The sequence below is a fragment of the Ambystoma mexicanum genome, chromosome 9 (genome assembly GCF_040938575.1).
Source record: "Ambystoma mexicanum isolate Mex_15411 chromosome 9, UKY_AmexF1_1, whole genome shotgun sequence".
NCBI lineage: Eukaryota > Metazoa > Chordata > Amphibia > Caudata > Ambystomatidae > Ambystoma > Ambystoma mexicanum.
Window position 1 is genome coordinate 1529028862 of NC_090931.1, and position 23269 is coordinate 1529052130.

The following is a 23269-nucleotide window of genomic DNA, read 5'->3' on the forward strand; positions in this document are numbered from 1 at the left end:
GTCTGATCAAGTTTCCGCTGCATGGAATCCTGGTTTTAGCGTTCCTGTGGTACAAAGGAGAAAACACTGGCCAGCATGCAATACAGCATGTATGGGGCAAGTAAAAGTGAGTATATAAACAAACAGGGTAAGTTCATGAAAAAACACAAGGAGTGAAGGTCAAGCCATTCTCGTCCTTAACCGTTATCCTGGTACAGTATGGTAGCACAAAACAACGGTTCAGTAGCGCAATGGTTATTCAAACAATTCAATGTATTAAATAATCTTACATAATCAGACAGTATGTAAACAGGGGAGACAACCAAGCTAAAAGCTAGCCCTGGGGAAGGACACCCTCACCCTGTCGGGGGTGCCTCACCTTAGGTGGCGTGTGGTGCAACGCCCATCTAAAAGGGATAGAAGAGAGAGCTGTCCCGAACCTTCTATACTAGTGGCATGAACCTTTTCAAACACTGTAACACATAATTTCTGAACAATTCCGACTGGCTATTGCAGCGAACGACAGAACTATGTATTAGATTCGGTTACAGCCAATTCTACGTATGGGCAACCTGGGGACCAGGTTTACTCAGTGGATTCCAAACTAAGTGCAAACATTTAATTGTGTCCGTAGGTCATAGTTAATGGAATGCAAAGGGTACAGTCGGACTGTCCAATCCAAGAACGAAGCTAAAATTGGCTTTTATAAAAGAACACTCACTCTATGTATGTGAGTGCAATCTAGTTATCTGGCAGGTCATGAGAGCCCTCAAGGGTCGACTGGTTTCGATGGCAGTAGGGAAGTGAACCATCTTCTTCAAGACCACAATTTAAAGAAGAAAGCAAATTGTTCTTATCCAGCATTGATGTACTGGAAAGCGCCTGTGTCAGGTACATGCATCTCCTGTGGGGAGACAAAAAGGGGGTGGCAGAGGGTTGGAACAAGACCAAACCTAAATATCTCTACCTAAAGGGCGGGGATTGGCATCCTATTTCTGAAAAGGAAAGTAGGAATAGTTTCCTTAAGAGGTTGCAGGGTATTGCAGTGCCTGGACACCAAGGTAGGGGGGTGTGTCAGGGTCTCGGGAAGGGGGGGGGGGGGGGTCTGGGCCCCCCAAGGGTATGGGTTGTTGCCAAATCTGTGGGAGTAAGGCATAATTCGTAATTCTTGGGCCCGAGGTCCATGTGCCTCCCTGTCTATCACCAGTGCTCAGGTAGGTACAGGAGGTGGGAGCCTATGGACTAGACCAGCATGGTGTAAACAACAAAAAGCAACAAGGCTTGTCAACACTCCGCTTACCTACAGGAGCGGTCCAGGGGTTTGGAGGATACGCTCAGGTGCAGAGATCTCAAGCAGTACCTATGGTAGTAGGCAAAAGAACAGCCTGAGATGAGAAGGAGCCAAAGGGACTCGGAGTAATCCGAGCAGCAGCAGTAGAAGGCTGGCGGCACTTACCGCTGAGGCTGGAGTAACTCTGTGCAACAGGACAGAGTGAGAACATCTGCGGGTAAAAGCCTGATCGCCTATAAAAAATGGAAAGAGAGTGGTCGCAAAGGCAAAAAAATGAAGCGTCCCATTGCCGTGGGGACTCGTCTGCCAGTGCCGGCGGTCGCATGTGCAAGGCCGATTGCCTCACAACACAGGAGGAGAGCACGGTCGTGCTCGTAGATGCAAGGCGCTTCCCGTTGTCGTGGGGACGCGTCTAGCACTGGCAGCGAATGCTGGAATGTTAATCCAATGGTGGGTGGAGGAGGATGAGGGGAAAGGAGGGAAAAAGGGCAGCTCGTGGAGCGGAGCGGCTGCGTGGCATGTAGAGATGTGTGGGTTCCTCGTGGAGGAGCACCCCTCATCAACTGGGCAAACGTGTGGCCAGAATGGAAGGAGAGTGTCTCAAGGCACGCTGGTGCTAGCAGGGGAAAAGCAAGACCAGTGCCCAAAAAAGGGCTGGTAGGTCCAGGCTAATAAAAAAAAGGGGGGTGAACGTGGACTCCAAGTGGGCAGTTACCAAATAGGCCAGGGCACTAAAATGCAGAAAGTTGGTAGGTGCCTGGGCGCAAAACAGGGGGGAGGGGTGCTGACTCATGGGTTGCAGTGTCAGATGGGCCACAGAGGGTGGGTGCTCAATAGAGGCATGGCATGAAATAGAGCGGCGTATTGCCTATGTCAAAACTGCTAGCTTCTGCCATTGAATGTTCTCGTTCAGTCCTTTGGAGCATGTTTTGCGTCTGCAAATCCACATCTGTTCACGCCTGAATAGAACATTATGAAAATGACTGCTGCGTTTGGGCAGTGTGACCTTTTCTATGATCGTCCATTTGAACTGGTCTGTGGTATGTCCTTCCGCTGCACAATGTGGCACTAGGGGAGCTGTCAGCTTGCCGGTTCTTATGCAGGATCTATGCTCCGTCATACGTGTGCGGACATGTCTCATAGACATGTCCACATACTTCAAGTTGCATGGGCATGTGATCATATAGATCACGCCCCTCATGTTGCAGTTGGTAAAAGTATTTTGTCTCCAAGGCGTGTTCCAGCCAATGTCTATTTCCGTGGTACGGGAAGTTTGAGCACACATCGAACAGTTGCCACATGGTGTGTGGACCCTTGCGGGGGAGGTGTTCCATAGAGTGCATGAATGGGATCCGCTCTGGGTACGGTATGCGCCAAAGTCTTCACAAGCCTGTCTCTGATGTCAGTGCGTCTTTTTAGTGCGAACGTGGGACAGGTATGTTGCTCTACCCTGTGTTGAGAATTGGCCAAAGTTGCTTCACCTCCCTTTTGATTTTGTTCAAGAGGGGTGAATAGCTGAAAACGGTTGTAAAGCCTGCGGACTCGTCCAGTTTTGCAAGGTGACTGATCTGGGAATGTTCCCAGCTCCTTTGCATGTCTCCTTGATGATCCTGGTCGGGTAACCTCTTTCCACTAGTTGGTTTTGCAGTTGTTTTGACTGTATGGTGTAGGTCGAGGTCTGTGTGCATAACCTCCGATACTGCAAGAACTGCCGGAAGGTCAGGTTGTCTTAAGGATTTTGGATGATAACTTGAGAAGCATAGGAGTGAGTTCCTTCTGTAGTTTTTTTGTAAACACTAGATGAAAGTCTCACATTGTCGGCTGAGATGGACAGGTCTAGAAAATGCGTGCTAAATGTATCCTTGTCCCGCGTGAATTTCAAGTGAGGATTGAGTTGGTTCAACCATACATGGAAGGCGACTAAGTCTGCATCTGAGCCTTTGAAGATGACAAAAATGTCATCAATGTACTGGCGCCATATGGCCAATTTGGCACTGTAAGGGTTGGTGTCAAAATAGATGTGACGATGTTGAAATTGGTCAAGATAAAGGTTAGCGAGGTTGGACGCAAAAGTCGCACACATCGCCGTGTGCTTGTACCACACGAGTTGATATGGTCACTGGAATTACGAGTAGAAGTGCTAAGCCAGATCTGAGGTTCCTGTTCAGCCTGTAGCAATTACATTTTTTACTGCAGGTATTCAGGTCTTTTGCTGTAGAAGGCTCAATGAGTGATTCACATCGTCAAGGAGGAAGCTCGTTGACCGACCGGAAGCCAGTGGGGAACTCGGAGGGTGGGAGAGATGGGTTCTCCAAGACCTAAAGCTGGGAGGCAGTATTTTGCACTCATTGGAGTTTACTCGGCTGTGAGGCGGGAGCTCCTAGGAGGGAAATGCAGTGAATGTGGCTGGGATTGATGGTCCCCGTCCACCACAGCAATGCAGGGGCTTTCCCCCAGACTCAAGGCATGGGAAATCAGCGTGCTCCACTGTTCAGCCCAGAGGTGCGCTCTGTTGCTTTTGGTATTCATGGATTGTAGGACTCTCGTCACTTATAACAAGCGGTCATACTTCTTGTGCATGCTGTGAAGCCGATCCACCATTTCCTGCCATGATATGTAATGATAGGATATGATATGGCATTTATAACGAGCCTGTACACAAGTGTTTCTAGGCGCCACAAGTCAAGGGAGGTATGACATAGGGAGAACAAGACAAACAATCCTACTAGGCCTTGTGTCATTCGGATCGTGCAAGTGCGACAACGAGAAGTGAAGGGGGAACTATAGGAGGAAGTGCAAGGGAGAGCAATGGCTGCGCAGCTCTGGGTAAGTGCACAGAGGCAGGGGGTTGTAGAGGTTACAGTTACAGCCCCTAAGTGCGTGGTAGGCCAGGAGGAAGTGCAAAGGAAGGCTGGTCATAGAGGAGCCTGGTACCCAGTGAGACTGAGGGAACCAAGCAACCAGTTGGTACAGCAGACAGGCAAGTTAGCCAGGGAGCGCGGGAGAGCAGGCATGGGAGAAAAGGTGGTCTGGCTCAAGTCTGAGAAGGGCAGGGAGGCCGTTCCAGAGGGAGGCACCTGCAGAGGAGCGAGATGTACCCCCCACTCTCTGCCTGCAGAAGCATCTGACCCTCAGAGAGTTGGAGGTGGTTGAACAAAGGGCTCTGGAAGGAAGGTATTTCAGAACAGAGCATTGGATGACGTGCGGTCCCCGGCCCCAGAAAGCCTTGTGAGCGATGCAGAGGGTCTTGAACCAGAAGCAGTGGAGAGATTTCAGTCCAGTCCTTTGCTTTTCTCGTTTCAAGCCGCTATCTCCCAATATGTTATTCTCCTCGCTCCAAGCACAGCGCATAGAGGCAATTGTTACTTGCCGAAAAACGGGTCATTGTTTGAATGAACAGTTATTTTTTTCGTCATGCCTTTTGAATATGCCGCTGCTCTTGAGCTTAGGATACATTGGGCCTCATTACGAGTTGGGCGGTAAGGGATACCGGGCACCGGTAAGGAGACCGGTGCCGGTAATCCCTTACCGCCCTACTACAAGTTCCATTAGCGGGTCCCTCCTTTAACGCCTGGTCCGACCAGTCTGACCAGACACCTGGTCTGACCAGGCGTTATGGACGGGCCCGTTAAGGGAATTCAGAGCCAACAACGGTACCGCAATTTGCGGTACCGTTATTGGCACCTTCCCCATTCTCATTTGAGCCCCTATAAGGGCTCGAATGGGGAAATGGCTTTTTCAATCGGGACTTACCAGTCCCTAGAAAGGTCGCACTACACCGGTAAGTCCCCATTGAACGAGACCGGTGCCAGACACGTTATTGGTGCCAGTCATGGCGCAAATAGCGCCATGACTACCACCAATCTCGTAATGAGGCCCATTGTACGAAATGGTTTCACAAAAACTGAGAGGGTCGTGTTATAAGACCCGAGACCAGAGAAAGTGGAGATAAAATCATGCATAAAACTACTAGACGTGGGGATTTTAAAGTACTTGGCAGGCAGTGCTGGGGCATGGAAAGGTTTCTACCACCGCATCCAAATGCCTTACCACTAGCATGGCTGTAAAGCTGTGGCTATCTATGAAAGTCAACGCATGTTCTACATCCCATGTAAATGCCCCCTGACACACCTACTCTTTGCAGCACTAAGTGCAAACCATGTATCGAAGATTGGGTCAGGCAGGTTTGGTGTGCATTCATTGTACATTGTGGAGAAAACAATGAACATTCCATGCAGTGTATGCAGGTTTACGTGTTGGCTGTCTCTTACAATTTCCATATTTTCGAAAATCAGCCCTTTAATTTATAAACTCTTTTAAATTAAAATAAATAAAAGCAGCATAAGTGTTTTTGTTATGCTCCATTGTACAAAAAACAAGAAATAAGCCCTGTCATTTGATATATATATAAGTTTCAGAAAATGTTATTTGAATACAATATTGCTGAAAGATGCCACTCCCAGGCAAAACTATTCAATGGAGATGTCCAAGATGGAGAAGAAGGATGACAAGTCGGATTCCCGGTAGCCACACATGTCCCCGCCCGTGGAACGGCTGGGTGTTGGTGTTCCTTCACTGTTCTGCTTGTCGTTGTAATAGGTTACTGCATGTTTTTGAATAAATATTAAAAGGCTATGACACTACCGCATAAAGAATGAGAACTATCGGGTAAGGCCTGGCTCTGCCAGCAGCAGCTGAGGAGAAGAGAAGGCACACACATGCACATTTCCTAAGGATATGAAGGGTTGTCTCTGCCGAATCCCAGTAATTACACCCCACTTGCTCACCTGTGGGTCTGCTGAGGCTTCGACGTCTCTCACTGTCCTGATCGTCAATGCCACAGAGGGCTTCTTTCTCTTTTATGCAGGTGGAAATAAGGCCAAGTGCTACAATACAATAATACAAACGGAGGTATGAAATAAGGACAGAAAGATCAGTCGGGTTCCTCCTGGGGAACTGAAGTGTTACACATGTAACAAGCAACTCTATACTTAGGCTAGTGTGGACTGAGCGAGGTCCGATCACTTGCACACACCCAGCAGAGTCTTACCAGGGCCAGCAGATACTGAGTGGTTCACTCCCCAAGTACACATCCAGCAGAGTCTTACCAGGGCCAGCAGATACTGAGTGATTCACTCCCCAAGTACACATCCAGCAGAGCCCAAGAAGGGCCAGTAGGACACTGAGTGACTGAATCCTAATGCACACGCCCACCAGAGTTGAACTATGGCCAGCAGATACTGAGTGGTTCACTCCCCAAGTACACGTCCAGCAAAGCCAGTAGGATACTGAGTGACTGAATCCCAATGCACACACCCAGCAGAATCTTACCAGGGCCAGCAGATACTGAGTGGTTCACTCCCCAAGTAGACATCCAGCAGAGTCTTACCAGGGCCAGCAGATACTGAGTGGTTCACTCCCCAAGTACACGTCCAGCAAAGCCAGTAGGATACTGAGTGACTGAATCCCAATGCACACACCCACCAGAGTCTTACCAGGGCCAGCAGATACTGAGTGGTTCACTCCCCAAGTACACATCCAGCAGGATACTGAGTGACTGAACGCCAATGCACACACCCACCAGAGTTGAACAATGCCCAGCAGATACTGAGTGAATCAACTGGACCGATCACCACCTCATCCTGTTCAATATTAAACTATATAACCCACTCCACAAACTCTAGCAGCAGCTATGATGACCAGGAACAAAACACAATCTAACCTTAGATAAACTCATCCCTCTACTTAAACCTATCACTAACCCTACCACTACTACCTCAGACCCCACAGCGTTAGTTGATTTGTACAGCCACACTATTCTTAAGGCTATTAATACACTAGCACCCTTGAAATTAGGCAAATCTAAACTGCGTGCCCATCGCAATACTTGGTACACTCCTCACTTTAAGGAGCTCAGGAAAATCAAAAGATCCTGAGGTTCTTTGGAAGAACACCCTTCAGCGTCAAATAAGGTCAATTTAGCTGCAGCCTCCTTCAACTACAAAATAGCCACAAACCAAGCAAAAAAAAAGACAACTACAATGCCTGCATTTCCAAAGCAGAATCCAATACTAAGGAATTATTTAATATCCTGAAAGAGCTAGAATCTCCTGCCCCACCACCTGATATGTGCATTAAAGACACCCAATGGTGCACCAATATTCAGAATGCACTCCAAGACAAAATCACCATGCTTCAAAACCCAGATTCCGTGACTACGAACGCACAGCCTCAATTCAATTTCTCACCACTCTCCATCAAAGAGGTCGAAGCTATCATCCTGAAACTTAAACCATCTAATTGTCAGGGAGAAACATGTCCTGCCCCTCTCATTAAAGAGGCTGCGAAGGAATTATCCCCATTCATTACGTCAGTTATCAACGCCTCTTTCAAATCCAGCACAGTACCAACAACCTGAAAGACGCTTGGGTACTCCCATTGCTGAAAAAAAAACTCCCTGGACACTAATAACCCAGCCAACTATAGACCTATTACGACGGTTCCATTTCTGCTAAGAATACTGGACTGAGCTGCCTATCTGCAGATACTGCAATACTTGGAATCCAACCACTTACTAGGTCTGAGACAATCAGGATTCAGACCCAGACATGGAACTGAAACCGCTCTTATTGCCCTCAAGACTCAAATGCAAACTCTGAAAGACAAGGGCAAATCGGCCCTGCTTATTCTACTTGACCTATCAGCAGTATTTGATGAACCACAAAATCTTATGCAAACACCTCTCCTCAGCTATGCATTTTTTCAGACCAAGCTAAGGCCTGGATTGAGTCTTTCCTCAATAACAGATCCATGATGGTCTTTGCACCCTCTGCCTCTGCCTCTGCCTCTCCTTCCCCAGTCATGTGTGGGGTTCTCGAAAGGATCTTGTGTGTCTCCTACTCTCTCCAATGTATTCACCAAGCCACTTTTTGATGAGCTTGACCATCTGGGGGTCACCTATACCAACTACGCGGACGACACTCAGATACCATTACTGGCGATTACTCTGTGGATAGCAGGACGCTCAACAATATTTATCTTATCATGCAAGCCTGGATGGTGAAGCACAGGCTCTGTCTTGACGGCGATAGGACAGAGCTGCTCCTCCTCGGCTCTCCGGACAATTTGAACAAACTAGACTCGTTATTCTCCTCATTTAATATTGACGGCAAAATAATTAAAGTCACTAATGCGGTGAAAACACTAGGAATCTATATCGACTCAGCACTGACACTAACCAGACAAACTAACGCCCTGGCCTCCTCATCTGCCTACACCTGTAAGCTCACCACATCCTTTCCACCCTACCTGTCCACATCCAACTGCATCACTATAGCTAGAGCCTTAGTCCTCTCTAAGCTCGATTATTGTAATGCACATCACAACAAAATCTGAACAAGATGCAAGTTATGCAAAACAATGCCATACGCGCAGCTTTAAACATCCCAAGGAATCTTCACATCTCGGAAACTAGACGTACATTAAAATGGCTTAACATTAAGCAAAGAATAACATATAAAACACTGTCCCTTACTCACAAGTGCCTCTCCAACCAAGCCCTCATCTATTTGACCAACACTATCTCACGACACATAACACAGCCTACCAGAACCGCTATGAGGCACTGTGTCAACATACCCCGATTCAAGCAACAACGAGCAGGTGGGGGAGAGTTTCCCTGTCCTCGCGGCCAGAAACTGGAATGCCCTCCCTCTCTCTCTCTCTCTCTCTAAGAGAACAACCTTCTTATCATCTATTCCGAACAAAGGCCAAAGATTGGCTCCATGAGCAAGACTCTGTTCCAATTGTTTAACCATGTCCGGATTCACATTTCTTTGTCAAAATGTTCTACTTTTGTAAATACTGATGTATATATTTAAATCTGTAATTCACACCATTTTATGTTTATAGTCATATCTGCAATTGTTGTATCTCACTGTTTTAACTATAATATGCATGCACTTCATATAACATGCAAGATTAGCACCCAGCTGCCTAAGGGATCGGTGCGCTCTATGGGATCCGGTCATTATTTCGAATGCATTTTTTTGAAATGCAATTATCTCGAAAACATTTACAGGGTAATTCATAGAATTTCGCACAAAAGTGGCGCACGCGGCTGGCGCACAGTGTCCCCGTGCGATACACTGCGCCAGCCGCGTGCGATAATTAATTGCACAGCGTATTCATGGATTTTAGCCTCCAAAACCAGCCATGGCGCAGCGACCCTGCAGCAGCGCCAGTTACGCCCCCAAGAACGCCCTCGCGCAAGGAAAAGCCATCAAAATCCCCAATTCATCGCAAATGTCTGCGCTAACCCTGGACCAGTTCACAGGGCTGCCAAACAGCAAAGGCCAAGTGGGGAACGTGTATTTCAGGGGTGCGTGGGAAGTTCCACACGCGAATTCAGCAGGGTACATGTATTTCAGGGGTGCGCGGGAAGTTCCACACGCGATTGTCCTGGGTACGTGTATTCCTGGGGTGTGTGGGAAGTTTCACACGCGAATTCAGCAGGACACGTGTATTTCAGGGGTGCGCGGGAAGTTTCACACGCGAATTCAGCAGGGTACGTGTATTTCAGGGGTGCGCGGGAAGTTCCACACGCGAATGTCCTGGGTACATGTATTTTGGGGTGTGCGGGAAGTCTCACAAGCGAATTCAGCAGGGTACGTGTATTTCAGGGGTGCGCGGGAAGTTCCACAAGCGAATGTCCTGGGTACGTGTATTTCAGGGTGCGCGGGAAGTTTCACAAGCAAATTCAGCAGGGTACGTGTATTTCAGGGGTGCGCGGGAAGTTCCACACGCGAATGTCCTGGGTATGTATATTTCGGGGTGTGCAGGAAGTCTCACAAGCGATTTCAGCAGGGTACGTGTATTTCAGGGGTTCCCGGGGAGTACTACACGTGAATTGGCCGTGTGGGTCCTCCCAGGTGTTCGCTCTACAACCTCCATGGCCCCTGCACGCAGCGCACACCACAGGGGACTACCCTGCACCCCTGCTCATGTCCCACAGGCAGCCCATCCACCATGGGCATGCCCCCCAGCCAAGCCACATGTCACCTTGCACTACTGATCAACAACGCATTTCTCCCAGCACCCCCACCCCCCAGCACTGTGGGGCACCCTCCACCAGGCCCCCACACATGTCTCCCAGCACCCCCACCCCACAGCATCCAGGGGCACCCTCCACCAGGCCCCCACACATGTCTCCCAGCACCCCCACCCCCCAGCAGTGCAGGGCACCCTCCACCATGCCCCCACACATGTCCCCCTGCACCCCCACCCCCAGCATCCAGGGGCACCCTCCACCAGGCCCCCACAAATGTCCCCCTGCACCCCCACCCCCCAGCACTGTGGGCCACCCTCCACCAGGCCCCCACTCATGTCCCCCTGCACCCCCACCCCCCACCAGTCAGGGGCCCCTGCCAGCAGGCCCCCACACATGTCCCCCAGCCAACATGTCATCACAATCTAGATCCCTGGGCCTTATGAGCAGCCTCCAAATGCCAAACACACACCAGAGTATTGCATCCACCCACTTAGAAATGGCAATTACATGATACAACCCCAATGGCAAGTTTGTAAATGAGCACATTTCCCTCACATACACACAATGGGTGTCAGTGAATGTCAAAACCCATATCATGATATGCATGAAACCAATGAGATGATACTACACATTGAAGTTTGAAGAAAAAATATGTATTAAAAGCAACATAAATTGAATCAAAAATAAACAAACGAAAATGGGAATAAAAAAAAAAAAAAAGAAAGCAGCATATCATAAAAAAAAAAAAATTGAAAATCCAACAGTCAACTATATACAGATAAACAATCCAGGGTCCATGATCCCAACAGAAGAAATGAAACCTATCTAATAACACTACCTAATAAAAAAAACTATATACAAAAATGTGGCCCATTGTCCAAAAGGTCCAAAACAAATGCAAAACCAAAGGAAACCTAACACTAACTACAGAACTATTTACAAGGGCAGCGGGCCAGTCCGACGGCTCACTTCGGGATGTTCCGGGTCAGGGCATCATCGAACTCCTGCTCAATGTCCCGGAGGCGGTCCTCCTCCATGGCCCGAGGGTCCGCAGGGCCATTGACATGTTCACCTCCAACTCCCTGCGGATTGCCTCGAGGCACTCGGCCCGCCTCAGGGCCCTCCGCATGGAGTTCTCCGCCCTGACCATCGTGAGCCGTGCCTCTTTTGCCCGCTGCCGCTCCGCATCTATGGCGTGGCCCAACCGCTGCCACACGGAAGACACTTCCCGTCCTGGGTCGTCCTGCCCTCCGGCCGATGCCTGCCCTTCCGATGTCGAAAGCCCCGAGCCATCATGGCTCCCACCTCGTTGCTGCTGCTGCTGCGCCTGTGCCCGTGCCCTGGCTCCTGCTGCCTGCACATCCTCCACCTGCTGGGGTGCAGTCGTTGATGTGGCCACCCCTGCTGGACGTCCGACTCCCGACTGTGGCAGAGATGCCTCCTCCACCAGCCTGGCCGCACCGTCAGAGGCAGCTCCACAGGGCACCCAGGTGACTGATGGGTGGGAAGGTGGCACGGAGGACGACTGGCGCATAGGGGGTTCAGTTGAGGAGGGGGTCTGAGCAAGCCCCATCAAACGGAGGAATCTGGCCTGGATGACCTGTCCCAGTAGGCCGACGCGGTCAATGAGCCATTCGAGATGACGTGCAGTCTCCTCATGAAAAGACTGCAGGTCACCTCGCATGGCCCGTTGACGCAACGCCACACCAGTCAGGACAGGCTCAACCCGGACCCGGATAGCCACGTCCGCAGGCAGAGGAAGGCCAGTTGTTGTGAGCTCATCCCCTGCCTGAAAACGGGTCTGGATGTAGGCATCCCTACTGGTGCAAGATGATGCAGTGACAGGATCAGGGACAGGATTGCACACAGGCACCTCCGCGGCGGCCTGTGCTGCCTCCTGTCCCTGGTCCTGCACTGCACCACTAGCACCAGTGGAATCCCCACCTCCAGACCCTGTCTCTGTTGCTTGCATGGCCTCCTCCTCCACCAAACCCCCCACCAACCTGGATGACTCTGTGCCATCTTCCCCCGTTGGGCCCTGTGGGGTCCCAGCTGCCCCTTCTGCTGCCGAGGAGTCCAACTCCGACCTCCGCCTCTTGGACCTCCCCCCGGCAGCTGCGGCCTGGGACACGGCACCGGACTCCTCACTCCCCGACGAGATCACAACCTGGGAGGGGAGCCGGGCCTTGCGTCTCCGGCTGGCGGTGCGATCCCCGCCGCTGTGCTTCACAGCACCTTCTCCGCCCTCTTCATCAGTTGACGCTGCAGACAGGGAGAAATAAAACACAGGCATCAGGGCACTGTACAATGGACACATACACACATGACAGTTGTACATGAGTGGCATTGGCAAACCTCAGACATGGCATCACAATCGCCAACACACACGTCATTTCAACTTGCACACATGAGCCATACCACAGCCATATCGCAACTGCCAGCACCATCCATACACATCCAACAGCATGAGCAGGCAAAGGTGAGCCAGACATCACATGCAACACAGGGAGTGCACTACACATGTACACACACCACCACACTTGCATGCATGTGTACACCTCTGCCAACTGTCGCAGTGTTCAGATCGGCATCCATGTCACATCTGCCAATCAGGCTTCCACATCCCGCTGTCACATGCATCCATGTTGCATCACTGTTGCACCCTTGTCAAATACACACACATGCACATGTACACAGTGCTGATACATGCAGCTGAAAACAACATCCATGTGTGACATCACGAACATGCCTACTTACATACACATTCATCCAAACATGTGTGCCCACACAACTGCATTTGGCATGCAAGCCTACACACACAAGCACCATCCATGTCTCACACATGACAGCCCTCGCATGTGTTAGCATCACGGCCCTGTACACCCCCACCCATACTTGGCCCCATACAAACACATGTGCAACCTGCACACTACTGGCACATCACCACACGCACAGCTTACAATCATGATGCATGTACACTTACCGCTCGACTCCAGACGGGTCTGCCTCTCAAGGACCTGGACGTGGAGCGCTGGGGATATGCGTTCCAGGACCCTCATCTGATCGTCCGACAAGTGGCCCGGCGCCCCTTAGCATCCGCTGCCTTCAAGAGGCACCGGGCCTTGTTGAGGATCCTGGATCTGAAGTCCTCCCAGCACTTCTTGACATGCTGGAAGTCACGGACTGCCACCCCCTCCGCGTTGATGGCAGTCACAATGTCTGTCCAGATCCGAGTCCGTCCTTCCGTCCTTCCTTCCTTCTTTCCTTCCTTCCTTGTCGGCGCGCAAACTTCTGAAGAGGGCATCATACTGCCCCAGGACTTGCTCCACCAGGACACCAACTTCGGTGGCAGTGAAGCTGGTGCCCCTCTGCCTCTCTGGCCGGGGGTTGTAAGTGGTGCCAGATGTTGCAGTGCCCGACATGACAACCCCAGAGGCAGGAGTGGGTGGGCAACTGGGTCCTGGGGGGAGTCTTCTGTTTCACAAGGGGTGGTCACAGCAACAGCACACCTGGCTGATGTGCAGGCAGCAAATGGCAGGGCACGTGGGCAGGGCAGCAGGCAATCAGGCAGCAGCAGATGGCAGGTGGGAGCGTGCTCGGGGCTCTGGGGGGCAGTAATTCGGCCTTCTGAGCAGGAGCGTGGTCTTCCGTGTGCTTACGCGTGGCCAGCTTGATACAGAGTGATTTGGCACGTGAAAATCCAGCACGTCTTCGTGTAATTCGAGGAAAGGGCCTTGGCGCGTAAGCGCGTCAGCACACGTACGCGAATTCATTGGCCCAAAGGCCACCAGCGCGTATGCGCGTCTGACGTGCGTGCGCGGGCGTTTCCCTGTCCACAGGTACATGTTACACGTCCAATGACTGCACGTCAGAGTGTCAGCTCGTGTGATTGGAGGATGGGGCCTTAGCGCGTACACGCGGAAGTGACGCTGGACGTGTGGGCATCTTTAAAACGTACGTGTAGAACGCCATTTCCTTGTACGTGCTTTTCATGGAGAGCGAGTGGGTGATATCTGTACTTCTTGTTGGTTCACACGCGATTTACTTCACGGCGTTCCAAGTTCGTACTCCCTGTTACCTCCGACAGCTTTTTTCTCTTCTTGTCTTTTTCCTGGGCCCGTTTCCTTAAACAGCGTTCACTTCTCCTGTTGTCCTGTCTCCTCAGACAGCGTACAATTCTTCTTTTGGCGGGGGTGTTGCCAACACGCACACGTGCGTATTTTTCACGCGATATTTCCTGGCAGACGGTGAGTCGCGCACGTATTTGACATCTGTGCTTGCCCCGTGTGTTGCCTACCCCTTCAGAGGTCAGTCTAGGCTGCGTGTGACACGCATACGTTCATTTTTGTGTTTCTGGGTGCCACAGCGTAGTGCAGGTTTATATTTCCACGCATGTGGTCTAGGATGGGTTGCGTGGACATTATCTCCCTTTTTCGTGGTGCCTGTGCGTTGCGTGACCCGTCATCTTCCCCCAGGGGTCACAAACAGCCTTGCTAGAGCACTAGGGTACGAATTCCATCTAGTACCCTACCCCTTTGACCCTCAATTGCCCAGGACAATAGTTTACTGCAACTCCCATACGCACAACATCATCAGTGTCATGGTTGGGAGGCGAGCACGCGGTAAGGGTGGCACAGGTGGGCGAGCCACAAGAGGTGGCCGTGGTGGATACGGTAGGGGACGTGGCCAGGACTTGCAGGATGCCCCTTGACCCCCATGTGTGGGTGACCAGTCAGGGACACCCATGTCCCCCCCCTGGTTGAGGGTAACGTGGCTGACACCGTCCCTGCTCAGCCCTTGTTGGGCCAGCCCATTGTGGCACCAGACCTGGCACAGGGTGACTCCATGGATGACTTCCAGGTCAGCAGGTCTAGGCCACGTGTGGCGGTGCACGTTGGTGTCACCAGCCCACGTGGATCAGGGGCAGCTATGTCATCTGCTGCCCCGAGTAGGCAGGGTGGGGAGGCAGCAGGGGCAGCCCCGGCTCCATCCACCCCAGCTCTGAGTCTCCCAGCCAGGACAGTGTCAGTCCTAGTCCATCCTGCTGACGTTCCCCCTGACTACATCACACTTCCGCTAATGCCTGCACCAAGTCCCATGGTGAGTGTTCATTCCCACACTCCTAGTCCACAGTCCACCGGGGCTCCTGCCCCTAGTGTCCAGAGCGGTGTAGGACACTCAGTATCACCACCACCTTCCAAGCGGAAGAGGAAGAGTGCTCGTCCAGTACAGGCTGATGCCCCAGACACGGCTACACAGTCCGGCCCACCATGGAAGCCCAGCTTCAATCAGGCCGAACTTAATGCACTTGTAGAGTATGTGTCCGCACATGACAACATGACAGCGAAATGGTGATTACTGCAGGATGCAAGACCACACCTGCACAACGTCAGGCACACTGGAAGACCATTGCGGACATCATAAGTGCCCTTGGATTCGTGAGGCGCACAGCTAATGATTGCTACAAGTGCTGGAATGACCTTAAGCGCAGGGCAAATAAAAAGCTGGCCTCAAGTCATGCCGCAACTCTAGTGACTGGAGGTGGGTCTCCAGCAGAGGACATAGAACTCACTCCACAGGAGTATGTTGCTGGCACCTACGTCACGGAGGAACAGATCCAAGGTGTGGGAGACCTGCCAGATTACGAGGCATTGTCCGGTGAGTGCACATGCATGTGTGTGTCATCCATGTGCATGGTGTGTGTGTGAGGGCTTCTGATTGAGTGCCAGGTGAGGGGGTGTGTGCCTGAGTGGTTTGGGTCACCCATGTGCTTCATCCAATACATTCTGCGCACCAGGATTTGGGCGTTGCAGTATCCCTTCGGGCAACAGTAGACATTCAGCCCAACCTCACGCCAGTTGCCCTTGAAGTGTCATCTTGCCACAACATAGTTGCATGTTATTCTGTGTCCATTCAGGCTGATCGTCTGCATTCCACCACTTTCACTAGGCATTTCTCAGTCCTATTGTCACATGTGTGACATGGCTAGGGTACATGCCATCTGTGTATTGGCATGTGTCATGTATGTGTATTGGACATGCCAATCACAGGCCAATGTGTGATGGCACTGCTAGGCAGCATGCAGCAAATGTGTTGGTCTTCCATCTTGGTGTCATCAATGCGTGCCATTTGCCTCCCCTTCATATGCAGTGACAGTGCATGCATGGGAGGGTTATAGTCATGTGGGACATGTGTCAATGAAGTACCGTTTCTGTTGCTTCTCAGCCCGAATTGTGTTCCATGGTGCTAATGCCTGTTCCCATTTCTTTTCTTTCATGTCTTTGCAGGGGATGACGCACTTGATACTGCTGGAGTTGTGGAGATGGTGCAGACCCAGGAGGGCTCTCAGGCCCGACCGGGCACCAGTGAGGGACATGGTGTGGTGGTGGGTGAGAACCCACACTTGCTACAGGCCGTCATCTCAAGGGGTGTCTCTGGGTGCACCTCCCCCGAGCTCTATTCAGGTGTCAATTCGGATGATGAGACCTATGTGCCGTCGCGGGTAAGCATTTCTGGGAGGGATTCTGCACTGTCCAACCCACCTGCACCAAGGGTAGAACCCTCAATGGGGATGTCAGTGTTGGTAGGTCCGCCTTTAGTGGTTACGGATGCAGGGTCACACTCCACTACATCTGATCCTGTTCCTGGGCCAGCAGATCAGAGGGGGAATGCAGTCCTGCAGCCTCAGGCAGTGCCGGCACAGCAAGGCGCAGTTCGCCTTGCCCCAGACAGGTGTGGTGCCCGCCGACGCAGTGGCCGTACGCCACCTGGCAATACCGCATGGGAGCAATCCATACACGGTATGGCAAACCAACAGGCAGCATCAACTGAGATGATGGCTCAGGCCATGGATAGGGTGGCCACTTCCATTGTCCCCCAAGAAAGGCTAATTGAACAACTACAGCAGGCAACAGACTCCATTAGCCAGTCACACCGGGAGGACATGTTGGCGTCCAATAGGGACAGGTGGGCGGCACCGGAGACTCTGCAGGAAGCCATTTCTATTGAGTCCCAGGGCCACAGGGAAGCCCTGAGGGTGAAACTCGGTCAGCTCGGAGCAACTCTCGTTGAGCTTGAGGCTTCAGCTAACACGTGGACAGAACAGCAGCTGGAGCGGCTCATGCGTACGCTCTCAGCTGAGATGCAGGCAACTAGGGAGGAGGTCCGGGCATCCCGTGAGTTGTTGCATGGGGACATCTGCACAATTATCCTCCAGAACCAGACCTTCAACACCCGCATGCTTGCTGCCATGGAGGACCAGACTAGGGCTTTGCGTGGGCTGCCTCCCATAGTGCCACCACCTCCTGATGCAGCTGCAGAGGGTGAGGAGAGCAACAGCAGCGATTCTCCCACAATAGGGTAGCCGTGCAGGCCATGAGCCCATGGAGGTGTTTTTTTTCCGCAAGATCCACACAGGTGGGTTTTGGTGTGCACCCTGTCCTCGGACCTCCTGGGTGGCCTCCCCCCACCCCCTGGGCCCATTCATGGCCATTTTTTATTTTTTATTTTTTTTATTTTTGATTCTTGATTTTTTGGACAGTGTGTTGCCTTGCGTGGCTCCCGTGGGCATACGCTGTATTGTGGCTGGGCACATGCAGGCTTGTCCTGAATTTGGGTCAGATGCTTGGGGTTGTGTGACACACACCCCTCCTGCTTCCCGTTTCCATAGGCTTGCAAAGGGTGTGCCCAAGTGACATTGACTTACACGGTGACGTTGGACTCCCATTTGATGTGTGGGCAGTCTGTAGTCAATACTGTGTATACATTCCTAGTGCATATTGTTGTTGTATTGTACACTGCATGGTGTATTGATATGTGCCTCTGCATCCATCTTATCCTCCTAATTTGCAGGTCCATTTCTCATGTCTTCACAAGGCGGTCTACTTTGGAACTGGAGTCCATGTTGTAAGCAGTGCACCTACACTTTTACGTGGCGCTAACACTGTATAGTTGGAAGTGTTCGAAGTGCTGGCATTATCTGGTAGTGAGGCTACCAATTTTTTAAGTCTGTACTGTCATGTTTATGGTAGGTTGGAGGTTGTGTAGGTGATTGGTATTATTGGTAAGTATTTGGTAAGGTGTGTTGTTGGTCCTGCATTACTGCGAGCATCTCATGTGTGGCCAGTCTCCATTAGGGACACTGTAGTTGGTGACACTTGGGTCATGTTGTGGGGATTCATGTGTTTGCTCTCACATTGCATGACATGCCATGGTGTGTTGTGTGGCCGTGCCGGGGAGGGGTTGGGTGACATGGCACTGTTCTCATGTTGTATTTTGCAAGTGGGTATTCATTTTTGCTGCATGGAAGTGGGTCTTTTGATGACACTGCATTGGTGGTGTTTGTGTAGGTAGGGATGCACACATTGTGACACTTCCAGATGAACAATCTCAGGCTGCTATGGTTCTGACAGTTGACTGTCCCTTAATTCATCAGAATTAACAGATTGAGTCATCACTGATTGTCAGATGGTATGTGCCAGGGCTGTGTGCACTTCACAGGGGTGTGCTTTCTATGTGAAGTAATTAGCCACCAGCTGCGTACGGGCTGCCTCATCCCGTGCCCTTTCCCCTCCCATGCGCAGCGGGCGTGCATGTGGTTGAGGATGTGGGGGCACCACCATGTCCACAGCCAGGCCCCGGCGTGTTGCAACATTGTGCAGGACACATGCTGCCACTATGATCCTGCACACTACTGGGGGGGCGTATAACAGCTGCCCACCAGAACGGTCAAGGGAGCGAAAGCGTGACTTGAGCACTCCGAATGTGCGCTCCACTATGCCCCGGGTTGCAATATGGGCTGTGTTGTATCTTACCTCGGGAGGCGTGATGGGGTTCCGAATTGGCGTCATCATGTGTGTGCACAGAGGGTAGGCACTGTCCCCTGGGGAGGTGGTGATGGGGATCATTAGTGGGGTATTGGCATTACTCTGTATCTGTCATGCATGCGTGTGCTGTGGCATTTCTACTCACCAAGCAGCCATGCATCGCCATGCCGCCCAGCTTCCATGTCCCGGTTTAGGGTTGACATCCTGTAAATGAAGCTGTCGTGGGTGGACCCTGGATAGTTGGCATATAATGAGGTGATGATTCCCTTGGCATCACATACTACCTGGACGTTGATGGAATGCCAGTGCTTGCGGTTTCTATAGATGTGCTCAGATGCCCTGGGGGGACGTAGAGCCACATGGGTGCAATCAATGGCACCTAGCACTTTGGGGAATTGTGCCACCCTGTAGAAATCCTGGCTGACAGCCAGCCTTTCTGCATGTGTTCTGGGCAGGTATATGTGCCTGCGGACTGATGGGCGTGCAGTGATGATGGCCAACACCTGGTGTAGGCACCGTGACTACGTGGCCTGCGACACCCCCCCCCCCCACTAAAGCACTTGTCCGCTGAAATGATCCGGTAGCCAAGAAGTGCAGTACATTGAGGACCTTCTCCAGGGGGCTGAGTGCTTGGGAGCACAGGGTGGGTGATGTGAGGTCATCCTCCCACTCACTCACCAGGTCCAGTATTATGTGTGGTGGAAACCTGTACCTCCCATACACCTGGTCATCAGGCATACCAAATAGGCTAGTTCTTGGTGTGAAGATTCTGGCCCCGACTATCCTTCTCCTCCTCCTGCGGTATCCCACGGCCACTGCTGCTAGGAACGGTATATTCATCCTGGCGTCTGAGCTTGTTGGTTGTTTGCGCACTTTTTTATGCTGCGCGGGACGTGCGCCTGCTTCATGCTGGCGTACGTGTTTCAGGATTGGACCATTTATTTTTTGGCGCGTTGTAGGCGACCGTGTAAATCTTCCCGCCCACCCCAGGAATACACGTACCCCACTCTCCCAGGCCCAGTCGCGAGTAAATATTCCCCCCCCACCCCTGGAATACATGTACCCCACTCACAGGCCCAGTCGCGTGTGGAACTTCACGCGCACACTGAAATACACTTACCGTGCAAATTTGCATGTGAAACTTCACGCGCACCCCGAAATACAAGTACACAGGCCAATCGGGTGTGGAACTTCCCGCGAACCCTGTAATACACGTAGCCTGCTGGTATCGTGTGTGGAAGTTCACGCGGACCCATAATACACGTACCCTGATGGTATCGCGTGAGACTACCCGCGCACCCCTGGAATACACGCACCCAGGCAAATCACACGGCTGGGGGGGTGGGGGTGCAGGGAGACAGGAATGGGGGCCTGCTGGCAGGTGCCCCTGACTGGTGGGGGGTGGGGGTGCAGGGAGACAGGAGTGGGGGCCTGGTGGAGGGTGCCCTGCACTGCTGGGGGGTGGGGTTGCAGGGAGACATGCGTTGGTGGGCAGTAGTGCAAGGTGACATGTGGGTTGGCTGCGGGCCATGGCCATGGTGGATGGGCTGCCTGCGGGACATGTGCAGGGTAGTCCCCTGTGGTGTGGGCCGCCTGCAGGGGCCATGGAGGATGTAGAGGGAACAGCTGGGAGGACCCACACGGCCAATTCACGTGTGGGACTCCCCAGCACCCCCGAAATACACGTAGGCTGCTGGATTCGCGTGTGGAATTTGCCGCGCACCCGGAGTACACGTACTCTGCTGAAATTGCGTGTGGAACTTCACGGGCACACCGAAATACACGTACCCTGCTAATTTGTGTGGGAAACTTCACGCGCACCCCGAAATACACGTGCCCAGGCCAATCGCGTGTGGAACTTCCCGCGAACCCCGTAATACACGCACACGCTATTTTTCACACAGCGGGTGTCCGTGTTTGTCGGTACCCCTTTGTACTTCATTTGACTTGAGGTCCACTGTATGGACCAATCATCATAGCTGTATATGGGTGCTTTTTGTTAGCGCACATTTTGGCGCACATTTCAGGCGCAGGAACTCTACCGCCTGCTTTCTTGTGGCGTACTTCTTTGGCCCTGTGCGCGTCTTTCACCGTGCGCTGGTTTGCCCTATTCGATTCCATGAATACGAGTTGTAGGCGAGCGTGTGGGCGTTCCGCGCACTTGCCTCCTGTACTTCCCCCGTGACGCCCATATTTTTACGCGTTGTTCCCCATTCCGAGTGTTACGCCCCGTGTTCCGCCTACTTTTGTGATGTGCGCTGCGCTATGTGCGATTTCGCAGTGGCCGTGGCGCACGCCGTTGGATGACCTGTGCGCCGGCATGCGCCACGCACTTTTTCAGCGCACATCCAACATTTTTCTCGCGCACGGACTTCCATGAATCGAGGAGCGCTGGTTTCCCTGCGATTTTCGCAGTTGCACTACTAATTTCGCACTTTTACTGGGAATCGCACGTTTTGGCACCTCTGCGCCGGAATTTTCGGCGCACATTAATTCCATGAATCGGCCTGTTAGTCTAAAACGTTTTTTTTAATGTATTCTTTTTTTATTTAATACTTTTTTTGGGGTTTTGTAAGTAAAAAAGGTGTTAAAAAAAACAGGGGTTTTGGGGAGCCCCCCCATTAAATAAATAAAATAAATAAACATCCAAAATTGTTTTTGCCTCATGTTTTCGAGATAATGGCAATCGAAAAAATGTAATTCGAAAAAATCACTATAAACCGCGCTCTATAAATAAACTAAACATCAGAGTATGGCAAGGGGCCAGCAGATATTGACTGATTCAATCAACCAACACACGTCCAGCAATGTCTGAGATTGGCACTGTACATGCCAATCATTTAAAGTGCTAGCAAAGATGAATAGAATGTCAAGTTTCAAATATTTTCATTCAAAAAGTGTTACAAGATCTCAATCACAGGCAGAGCTATTCAATGTCTGAAGATGCTCACACTGGAGAACAAATGGAAACGTCGCCATCTCTTAAGGCTGCTATACGCTATGGGCCAATTAACATAAGAAATAATACGATTACACCAAAAGGCCCATTCATATCACTAGGTGTCATACAGGAATGAGTGGTGCCACCTCAGTGCCAGCATTTCCATCTGCTCCGAGCCCAGTAGTAATCGCTCACTCTCTAAACTCAGTTCATCCAACAACTCAGGGCTAGAGAGTCCAAATCTTCGGTGAAGATAATTCTGCAGAAAATGCAGGTTTCTGATTGGAAAACACTTTTGATACTTCTCTGCTGCTTTTAGAAACCACATGCAGATTTGAAAATGTTTGGATAGATACTATAGATTTGCCAACTCTCATGAAATCTGATAAATAATTCTACAGACTTGCACAGAGATTTCCATGCACAGAGATTTCTTGCCTCTTCTCAGGACAATCTGTAACCCGCAGGGGGGGTATCACTACATGGCCACAACCAAGCATAATTCTACCCACAAACTGCAACGCGTGAACTGACTTACTAACCACGACCAACATAGCATCTACTAACTAACTCACCACAATCAACAACGGGTCCACTGACCACGACCAGCAGGTATATCTTTTTACTGACTACGCAAACTAACAATGTGTTAACTGGAACTAATAATCTTCAATTCAACAGAGAGAGAAGGGATGGATCAGTGACTGACGACAACCAGCAACAACTCAGGATAATCTGTAAATAGACCATCAGCAACAACTAGCCCGGTCAGTAACTGACTCCAACCTGCAACGTAACCACAACAAGCAACATGTTGACCCACTAACTACAACCTAACATGGTTCCCTAAACATGCCTAGCAATGTGTCAATTCATTACCTAACCACAAACAACAATGTGCCAACCCACAAACTAACCACAGCCAGTGATGTGGAAACTCAAAAGCTAACCATGACCCATCCTGTGCCAATTTAATAACTAACCACAGGCAACAAACACCCTCTGCAATCAATCCAACGTGAAGAGAAGTACCCACCCCCACATCCCATCTCAATCTCAGCAATGGACGAACAGGGGCGCATGTGTCACTTACCCGGGTCTGTGTCCTTGCTCCGTCCTCCAACTTCCTCACCAGCATAATCAACGAATACTGGAGCTGGGTCTCCATCTTCCATCATACACAT

The 23269-nt window shown here is 51.2% G+C and overlaps 1 protein-coding gene across 1 annotated transcript in view; it reads right to left on the reverse strand.

Annotated features, from left to right (window-relative positions):
* The window catches only part of LOC138487560 (zinc finger protein 16-like), a 127316-nt gene that overhangs the window by 85071 nt on the left and 18976 nt on the right, over window positions 1-23269 (reverse strand). Inside the window, exons 4-5 of the mRNA XM_069614040.1 lie at window positions 23179-23253; window positions 6058-6156 (exon numbers count right to left, since the gene is read on the reverse strand). Of these exons, the coding sequence (XP_069470141.1) occupies window positions 6058-6156; window positions 23179-23253 (174 nt within the window). The remainder of the gene's footprint in view (window positions 1-6057; window positions 6157-23178; window positions 23254-23269) is intronic.